Source organism: Atta colombica, unplaced genomic scaffold (genome assembly GCF_001594045.1).
Source record: "Atta colombica isolate Treedump-2 unplaced genomic scaffold, Acol1.0 scaffold27, whole genome shotgun sequence".
NCBI lineage: Eukaryota > Metazoa > Arthropoda > Insecta > Hymenoptera > Formicidae > Atta > Atta colombica.
This window is the reverse complement of record NW_017259370.1, coordinates 1234814-1245538: the sequence shown is the minus strand read 5'-3', so window position 1 is coordinate 1245538 and position 10725 is coordinate 1234814. Positions and strand designations below refer to the sequence as shown.

The following is a 10725-nucleotide window of genomic DNA, read 5'->3' as shown; positions in this document are numbered from 1 at the left end:
CGCACGTCGCACACCCAAGCACAAATATACGCGCACGCACGCACACAAACACATACACAAACAAAATGTAACACGGTCTATGCTATACATATATATATATATTGTATATACATAGAGTGAGACAGAAGTATTGTAACTGTTGAATATCTTTCGGAAAATATATGTTTTACAGAAAAGTGTTTCAGACAAAAGTTGTAGGATTAGAAAGATCTTTTTACTGTTTGATCTTTTTATCAGTTTGATTTTATTAATTTGACCTTGGGTGGTCAAAGTCAGATCAAAATCTATTTTTTTTTAATGGAAACCCCATTTGCACATTCTTATAGCTTATCTCGAAAGCTTTCCAAAATACTTTAACAAAATATTTTTCCATTAACTACTTTTTGAGTTATATTTGAAAGTTACAGTACCGCCGGCATTCATATTATTTATAATGTCCAACTGGTTAGAAATATATATCTCTAAGAATCATAATCTTGATTATATGTCAAGATGTTTGAAAGTTGTTCCTTTTATTTTCATTTTTAATATAAAAATATAATAGTTAATATAAAAATAGTGTTATATTAATTTGAAAAATTCTCGAGATAAATTACAAAAACATGTAATGAGAAAAATGAGGGTTTCCATTTAAAAAAAATCAATGTGACCTTAATCTGACGCCATCCAAAGTCAAATTGATAAGTCCAATAAAAAGATCTTTTTACAACTTTTGTCTAAAGCACTTTTCTGTAAAACATATTTTCCGAGATAAGAATTCCAGTACTTTTATTTCATCCTGTATATAACATATTATACATTTTTATATAATTTTAATATCTAATTGTAACATATATATTACAACATATATGTCACAGGTATTAGGATTATATAAAGATAAAAAAATCAGTACAAGCAAAACTGTTTTGGAAAAATGTGATAATCCGATATCGACCTTGGTGATTTTCTGGCGTAAATTAAATGCAACAAGAACAAAAGTAATTATACTATAAGTATTTATTTATTTGATTTTTGTAATATGCATGTATGTGATTTTATATATCGCTATATTATAATAAATACTTTTTTTTTATCCTATTATATATTTTTTCTAATGCAAGGATTTTTCTTGTATTTCTTGATTAATGCTTTTCTACTTAAAAATTTAAGATATAATAGAAAATATTATAAAAAAAGATATAACAGAAAGAAAAATTTAATAAAATATTTTATCGGATATTTCTGCCTACAGATGATTTATCCATTACTTAATCTGGGCCAAGGAGACTCTCGTGTTCGTGGTAATTGTATTACTTGCACAGTGACGGGAAGAGTCTCGATGCACGAACCAAATTTGCAAAATGTGCCAAAAGATTTTAGTTTTGCAGACAATAATCTTGTTGTGAGTGTAAGGATGGCATTTGTACCAGCTCTAGGCAACATAATGCTATCCGCTGACTATTGTCAACTTGAATTACGCCTCTTGACTCATTTTTCACAAGATTCGGTATTATGCAAAATCATGAAACAGCCGGGTGACATTTTTAAAAATATTGCTGCTAAATGGAATAATGTAGCAGAAGAACAGGTATCCACTGATATAATAATAAATATATCACAAAAATCTATATACATTCATTCAGTATTGTACTATTTATGATTCAGCTACCTTTAAATACTGTACATATCATTTATTAATTATATTAATTACCCGAATATCTAGGTAACTAGTGAAATGCGTCAGCGTACCAAACAATTATGTTACGGTATGATTTATGGCATGGGGGTAAAATCATTGGCCGAAAATTTATGTGTAAGTGAACCTGAAGCTCAAGAATTTTTAGAGTCTTTTATGAGTGCATATCCTGGCATATATAAATGGTTAAACGATGTATTAGAAGAAGCACATCGTGATGGATATGTGACAACGTTACTTGGAAGACGCAGACAATTTCCGGATTTAAGTAGTACAAAATCATCTGTGAGAGGTGAATATTGATTATCATATATTGATATTGTTTGCATTTTATGATTTAATAAATTATATATCTGATAAATTGTAGCACAAGCAGAACGACAAAGTGTAAATACAAAAGTACAAGGTTCCGCCGCAGATATAGTTAAAAAAGCCATGATAAGTATAGAAGACAAGATAAGATGTTACTTTCCGGATTCGGCTATAATATTTCCAGAGGTGCATATCACTCGCAAACTACGAAGCAATTTACAACAAAGAGGTGGTTATTTAGTTTTACAATTACATGATGAATTATTATACGAAGTAAGTACTATCAATTTTTTATATATTTATTATAAATTAAAATTTTTTTAGTCTTGGTAACAATTTATAAGATATTACAAATACAAAAAAGATAATTTTTTTATATAAAAATGATGCGTTTTGCGGGATATTGAGTATCAGGCTGCTCCTCGTCCTGATGAAGTGAACTGCAAGGTTTACGAAATGTTGGCATTCCAAGAATGGATTTGGATATGGAAGAAATCCGCGAAATGCATAATCTTTATATAGAAAGGACTCGTGGAAGTCTCAAAAATATTATAGGTAATTTTTTAATGTTATTTCAGGTCAACTTAGCAGATTTAAAGAAAGTTGCTGTTATAATCAGAGAATCAATGGAAAATGTGTGCCAACTTACTGTGCCATTGCCAGTAAAAATCAGAGTTGGACCTGCATGGGGTGATTTAAACGATTATCAATTTTAACAGACATATCTAATCATAGCACGTTAATCATTTTTAAATCATTATTTTTATACACTTTTAAATAATTGATCATTATTAGACTATATATTTATAGATCATGCTAGCATTTACCAAATATTTATACATGTTTTTTATATTTGTAAAAATTGTAAGTACTTGATTCTTTATTTTAACTTATATTATTCGTACTATTTTCATCAGTAGAGATTTTCATCATAGAGATTTAGAATCAATGAAAATAGTTAAAATGAAACCTATTTTTCGATGAAGCATTAATTATTATATTTATAAATTCAAAAATTTTTCCGTATTTAAAAAAAAATTTTATGATATTGAAACTTAATTGAATCGCGTTAGTGTTTAAAAGTAAAATATTATTTCGTAAAAGAAAACTCATCAAGTACTACTCCAGTGAAAATATTTTATCTTTTTTCACATCTTTTATATTTTTCCAATTGTGAATATTCTTAATTATTATCTCAATCCATTTATTATACTCTATTTATCTTTTTATTATAAGAAAAAAATAATAATTAATATATAATAAGAAATTAATATATATAATAGATAATTAAATAGTTTTATATGATGGATTACAATATTTCTTGTTTGATAAATTTTTATATTTATATTTCTTACTTCGGAGCTCAAAAGAGAAAAAAAAGATTATAATTCACGTTTCTTCAATAAAAAAATTATTTAAATATATTTCTCTATGTACACATCTCTTCTTTTTAATTTTCTTTTATTTTTTTGAAAAAATATTTTGAATTTTTTTGAAAATTAAATCAACACTGTTAAAAAAATATGAGATTTAGTACTAGACTTCGTCTATTTAATAATACGTAATATGAAATATTACTAGTCTTCATCAATATATAGTTTTTAAATTATGTGATGATTATCATATTAATGATATGAAAATATAATTTATAACGAAATATAGTATTAAATTCGCACGTATGGAGATACAACATAAAAAAATTGTTTACAGAAAATAAATATATTATTAACAGTAAAAAAATGATATTTATTTTAATAAACATCTTTTGCGCTATATTACATCGCTAGGCGGTGCCAACGATTGATGCAATTTCGTAACCGCCGTTTGAACTATCTGCTGGAAAGTCTCGTCTTTGCTGGTCACATCCAAATTCAACAAGTCTATATGCGCCTTCTTACCATCTACTGTGACATAGAGTTTCTCGCCTTTGAATATCTTGGGCACGGAATCCTCGCCGAACATCTCCTGCAGCATCTCTATGAGGCACTCCTTAAAGTGCATCCTGTCCATTTTGGTGGGTGCGGGCAAAACCTTTGGTGACTGATCCATTATTTCGGCCTGCAGAATCGCAGTGAGAACGGAATCTGCATACATGTCATTCACTGGCGTCGCTATCCATTCCATTGTGATGATCTTGCCATCAATTGTGACGTCGACGTTCTTGAATATTCTCAGTTTTTTATCGTCTACGACCTCTAAGTGACCGGCTATCTGTGTCAGCAGATGCTTTAGTACAGGTAAAGATGCAGAAAAGTATACGCTCTGTCGTTGTATAACTTGGCTCATACTCATGTCCGTGTACTTGGACAGATCGCATGGAGCTAACATATGATAATTGAAGTTCCTTTTGACCAACACGCCGGATAACGTCTGTCCCGGTCTAGGAGTTTCCATCGCCAGCGTGCCCATCACTTTTGCAGTCTTCTCGCCCCTGAAATAGAGTTCCACTGCGACCGTGTTTCGCGGATTATGTATTTCCATGGTGGTGTTGGGATCGTCCTCGTATTCCCGTTGTAACGCTGCTTTCAACCTACCCATTTCATTCTGCTCACCATGCACCAGCACTACATGCGGCGGTTTTAAAGTGCGTATAAATTCCGACGTTTGCTGATAGTCGGTGTGAGCTGAGAACGAAATGTAATCAACAGACATCTTCAGTGGTAACTTTTGCCCTGACATAGTCGTAATCTCCTCTGGTTCCGATAGGATAGTCTTCGCTAGCGTGCCCTCCACACAATAGCCAGCTATAATCACCCCGTTTTTGGCATCTGTGCACCATGATTCGAACAACTCTCTGGATAAGCCACTCTGCATCATACCGGGTGAAGCCATCACCACGCATGGACCAATGTCCTCAAAGTGATCTATGCCCTTCAAATTAGAGATATGCTTGAATACGAAAGGGTTGTTGATAGCTATCTGCCGCCTGATCTTGTCGTTCATGGCATTCACATATGTCTGGTAAACAGCCATACACTTTTTCGCCAATGAGGAAGCATAATAGATTGGTATCTCATGTAATTCCGAATGCTGACTCCAATACTCATCCAAAATAAGAAGAAGCTCCTGTGCTCTTCCCAGAGCAAATACAGGTATCAAGCATCTGCCACCTCTGTTGACAATCTCATGCACAAGATTCGTGAATCTACCTTCTCGATCCTCTCTCTTCTCGTGAATGTGAGTGCCATAAGTGGACTCGGTGATGAGTACATCGGGATGAATATTCGGGATCTCAGCGGCCATCAAATGTCTGTCCTCCTGCCGGCTAAAATCTCCCGTGTATAGAATTTTTACGCCTGCAATCTCTATCATGAACATAGCAGCACCCAACACGTGACCCGCGTTGTAGGCCCAAAACTTGATTCCAAACATGTCTTTCTCCTCATGGAAGTTAATCGTCTCTATTTTGTCCATACTGGTTTCCAGATCGGATTCCGTGTATAACATCTGCTCAGTGGCTATATTGCTTACCTTGATGTAGTCTGATAATAACCAGCGATAAATTGCCTTGGTGGCGTGCGTCATAAAGCAGCGACCCTTGAAGCTCGTCTTTAAAAGAAACCAGGGTAGTGCTCCGCAATGATCCAAGTGAAAATGGGAGATCAGCAACAGGTCAATCTCATCAGCCTCGACAAGGTCGACGAACGGAAGGGCGTCCATTCCCGAAAGCCCGGGATGTATACCGCAGTCCAACATAATTTTCTTCCCTTTAAATTCTAACATAATACATGACCTGCCAACTTCCTGGCCTGCACCAAGAGGCCGAATCGAGAGCAAGTCGCTCTCCTCGGCTGGTACTTGCGTGTCGTTTTTTCTCTTCGTCGACATTTTGTCAAAATAGTTGATTCTCCTTAATGAATTATTCCCTTGCTATTTTTTTTTTATATCATATGCTGAACTTCTTCAAAAAAGCGTACGTTAAGTGGCAAGCATTTTGAGGTTATGTGACGCACAACAAACTCGTGAAACAGCCTGTTCTTTTTAATTGGATTTCTTGCCATAATTCAGCTTTCTTCCTTTTCTTTCCACGTTTGAAAAAAAAAGAGAAAAGATAAACCGACAAAACTTTAATTAATGGTCTGTTTCTGTTCCTGCACTAGACTGTCCTAAAACTCTCTTTCTCACTTTAAACAAATATCAAACTTAAAATATCTATCTCACTTTAAATTCTAAAAGTGTACATTAGTTCAGCCACAGAAAACAGACCTTAAAAAGAACAGACCTAATTCTATTATTTATAGCTGCACTTAAAATGAGATAATTATATATAATTAGATATTAAAGAGAGAGAAAGAGGGAAAATAAAATACAAGATTTGTTCTTCATATTCCTACTGTCTGAACTGTGCACACGGTATAATAAAGCGGGGAGCACAGACTCTTGCATAACGCATAAAACATGAAGCATAAGAAAATCAATCAATCAGAGTCCTTTATTTTATGGAAAGGGAGGAAATAAAGAATTTTAATTGGTTAATTTTCTTATGCTTCATGTTTTATACCTTATGCAAGAGTCTATGCTCCCCGCCTAAATTTAGGCGAAACAAAATAAAAAACAAATCTTAAGCTTCTGTCATATTGTATATATTCCCAAATAATATTTGTACGGCATAGTAAGGCCGGAATCAGACTATGCATTGAAGATTGAGATTAAAGATTAAAAATTAAAATTTCAATGAGGACAAAGAAGTTTTTGGCTTCTTTTGTCCTGATTGGTCAAACTTCAATTTTTCAATCTTCAATCTCATTCTTCAATGAGTATTTCGGCCTAAGAGGCTCCACACAATAAAAGGAACAGGAAATAGAAAACAAAGAATAAGATTTTCAATCTATCAGAAACTGTATATTCTATAACACATGATTTCTGATAGGCTGAAATTCTTATTCTCTATTCTCTGTTCCTTGTTCTTTTTATTGTGCGGAGCCTCTAACCATACGTTGCAGAGTCATGAAGCTCTGACGCGTCTACAATGGTATTAGTGGATGAGACTGTAAAGTTCTACAATGGGTAGTAGCAAGAATTAAAGAGTAGGCGTAGAAATCGACTAATTATAGTTGATTATTTTAATCTAATCTAATCATAGTTGATTATTCTTCTCACATTCGACTATGATTAGTTGATTTCTACGCCTATTCTTTAATCCGCTGCTGCTACTGCCCATGTAGAATGGGCTTAAGAGTTACACAAATTAACCAATACTCGACTGTGATTGGTCAATTTCTTACTCTTACAGCCTCATCTATTACTGATATTGCTATTGTAAATCATTCATGAAACATTCCATCGTGCGCGCATATTATGTGGAATTGACCACTTTGATCATGTGATCAAAGTGTTCAAATGTAATTTTTTTCTCTGTCCAAGATCTGGGACCGATTTTTTAGCATCGTGGACACCGTGGGTTTAATGCATGATCTACAATGGGCAATAACAGTAGTTGATTAAGGAGTAGGCATAGAAATCGACCAATTATAGTTAATTATTTTTCTCACATTCACTATAATTAGTTACTCTTCCCAGATCTCCCAGATCATCCCAGATCTCGGACAGAGAAAAAAATTAATAAATCACATTTGAACACTATGATCACATAATCATTGCGATTGGTCAATTCTTTCTTTATCCGATCGGATTCGTCTCGGATCGATTTTTAGTATCGTAGATACAAGGCTTTTACCGATTTCTAGCATCGTGGATAAACGCTATCGTTTTTACGCCATCTGGAGGTAGATAACTTCGCGCGGTTCTTTTTAAGTGGTTTCCCAAGTAGACCTAATTTATTAAAAAAAAAGGATAAAAATTTTTCGCTGAGAATTTCTAATTATACTGTACTTTTATTCCGTCCAATGTGGTTTTTTTAAACACGAGTAATTGAACTTCGTTGTGTCTTTCTAGTGTTGTGCACTGCTTGAAAGTTGGACATAGGCCAGTATTCATAGTTGGTTCTTATTTTAGGATCGCCTTAAATAATGTCTTAAGTCGCTAATACGCTTTCTGATTGATTTATGACATCTTAAGATTGTGCTTAAAACGGTACTTAAAACGGTATTTAAGACGTACTAAAATCTTAAATATAAGATGACTATGAATATCGGCTAATATTGAATATTTCTGCACGAAACTAGTCACGCCTAAAAGCAATTCTAAAGTTATAGCATAAATTTAATTTGTTTTAATGCTAACAATGCAATGGCATACGAGAGAAATCAACGAGAGAATGAAACGGGCACAAAAATTCGGACGGGTACAAAACCCAATATTAACCACCGTGTTTTTAAAATTATAGCACATAGTTTTGTTTTAATAATAACATTGACCTTGTTTCCGAGAGTTTAATCCGGATCAAAATGTAAGAATCAACCAACTACAGTTGAGCATTCTCTTGTCGTTCGAACAACAGGGGAACACTCAACAGGGGAATATTCAACTATAGTTGGTTAGTTTTTATATTTTGATCCGGATTAAACCTTCGGTGAAAACTAGGCCACTGTAATATAATTTGAAGCTGTAACAAAAACTGATGACATTGAATTGCACAATACCTGTACAATGTCTAAATTATAAAAATCAGCTGTGACATTTGCATGGTTATCTGGGTTTATCCATATAAAATTATGTATATAAATAAATAATAAATGTATACAAAATAAATATCTTAAAAATACTTTATATAACATGTAATTTTTTTAAAACGCTTTTAAAAATACCATATGATAACCAAAAAAAAAGAATTTTAATTCAAGATTTTAATTCAATCCCATTTAGAATCAATAGAAAAATAGTTTTCCTTTTAGATAAATTGTTGAGTATAATTCCCTTATTATTATATCACAAATAAATTAGCCAGAGAATATAGAATTTAGAAGTACGATTTTAAACACGTAATGATATTTCTAGAGTTTAAATTTTAGTGATTGATAGATGATTTAAAAAACAGAACAGCTGATTTTAATATTAATTAAAACGAAATTGTCAATATTTTTTTCAAAATTTTATATTTCTCCTAAATTTATTGCATATGGACATATATCATATAGTTAATAATATTATTACATTCAGATAGTTTTTGATATACTTAAAAAAATGTGTTTATCATAAGAAATTAATTAAAGATATTTGATATATACATAATTAAATTTCTCATTGATCTTAGTCAAAAAAATGATTAAAAAGTATTATATTTTTTTTCACAATTGATATCTTTTATTAATCATCATTTTTTATTTTAAATCACACATAATGCAGGAATAAATATCATAATAAATTATTTTTTGCTTAATTTTAGTAAATCGTATATATAACATAATTGTATATATAACATAAATTATAATTAGAAGCATTATTTTACAAATATTCCATTCTGAGAAAAATTTATTTAAAATTGTTTTCAATTAATTTTTGATGTTTTTACAAATAAATCTTTAAATGTATTTTCTTAAAATAAGTATTTTTCATTTATGTGATCTTTATTACTTCAGTTTGCAAATTATATTTAATGTTGCAAGCGCAGGGTATTGGTGTAAACCAAAAAAAAAAGAGAAAAAATGAACTTATTTAAAAACGTACCTCAATACATAAATTTTATTAAGGTATACATATGTTGATTTATTGTTTTTTTTCCTTTTTAATGATAATGTTATCCTATTTTTTAATCTGCTTATAGCATAGATCAAGTTTCGTATGATACTCAATTGCCAAATCAATTCATTGGCCCTATTATAAAATAGAACTGATGTACATATTTACATTATTTACAACAATGTTCGTTATGAATAGATATAATATGAATAGTTTAACTAAACAATTGCACATTTGGACGTCGATGTTGGTTGCAGGTGGGTTCCCAAATTATCCAGATACCCATCGCATATCAAATCATTTTTAAAACGAGAAAACTTAATGAAGACAATAGAGGAAATTAAACATGCAATCGCTGCTTATGTATGTATTAAAGATTTACACACGATATATTAAATTTAACTAATTTGACAGACGAACGATGGAGTCGATTATTGAGGTACCGATGCATTTCTTTTCCATACATAGACCATAACGAAAAACATTTTAACCCTTTGTACTTGAATATATTGCCTGCAATAGGAATACTATATATAAAGGTTGCAGTATTACAAAAAACACATCAGAATACACTGAGTGTGTAAAACGCGCGAATAATAGAACATATTTTAGAGATAGATTTTTTCTGAATCAACATAGACTTTCCTTCAATAAAAATCTTAAGAGAGTTTATTCTTCTAGATACAACATTAGATATGTTGATTATTATTCTTTAAATTTTAGAAAAAGAATGTTGTTAAACTAATTCAAATTGAATAATCATCAAGTGAGAAAAACTATAGTTTTTCTGAATTCTTTTATTTTTTATTGTATCAATTGTTAAAATCAATTGAATATTCCTTCTAAATAAATTCAATATATCAATGTCAAAGAATCTATCTCTAAAATATTCACGCCTAATCACGACATCAGTACGATATATTATTGCAAAGAATTAAATTTACTCCTCACAGATATTCTGACTTTCTGGTTTGTCCTTATCAAGTTATAGATTAGAGTTGTAAAACGTCACATTTACAAGTTACAAATCTTCTCATACAAAGTTATACACGCAATAACGAATTCGTTCTATCTCTTAATCGTGATGCACAATTCCGTTTCTGAGTAGAACCTTGTGACAAAAACTGAATCATATTTTTTATCAACCACATTTCACTTTC

The 10725-nt window shown here is 31.4% G+C and overlaps 2 protein-coding genes across 2 annotated transcripts in view; one reads left to right on the top strand and one right to left on the bottom strand.

Annotated features, from left to right (window-relative positions):
- The window catches only part of LOC108689431 (DNA polymerase theta), a 10792-nt gene extending 8082 nt beyond the window's left edge, over nucleotides 1-2710 (top strand). Inside the window, 5 exon segments of the mRNA XM_018196189.1 lie at nucleotides 764-977; nucleotides 1232-1567; nucleotides 1703-1967; nucleotides 2043-2260; nucleotides 2566-2710. Coding sequence (XP_018051678.1) covers nucleotides 764-977; nucleotides 1232-1567; nucleotides 1703-1967; nucleotides 2043-2260; nucleotides 2566-2703 — 1171 coding nt within the window. The 3' untranslated portion in view covers nucleotides 2704-2710.
- Nucleotides 2711-3757: 1047 nt separating this feature from the next.
- LOC108689541 overlaps nucleotides 3758-10725 on the bottom strand; it is a 17689-nt gene continuing 10721 nt past the window's right edge. Inside the window, exon 3 of the mRNA XM_018196334.1 lies at nucleotides 3758-5857. Coding sequence (XP_018051823.1) covers nucleotides 3758-5857 — 2100 coding nt within the window. The remainder of the gene's footprint in view (nucleotides 5858-10725) is intronic.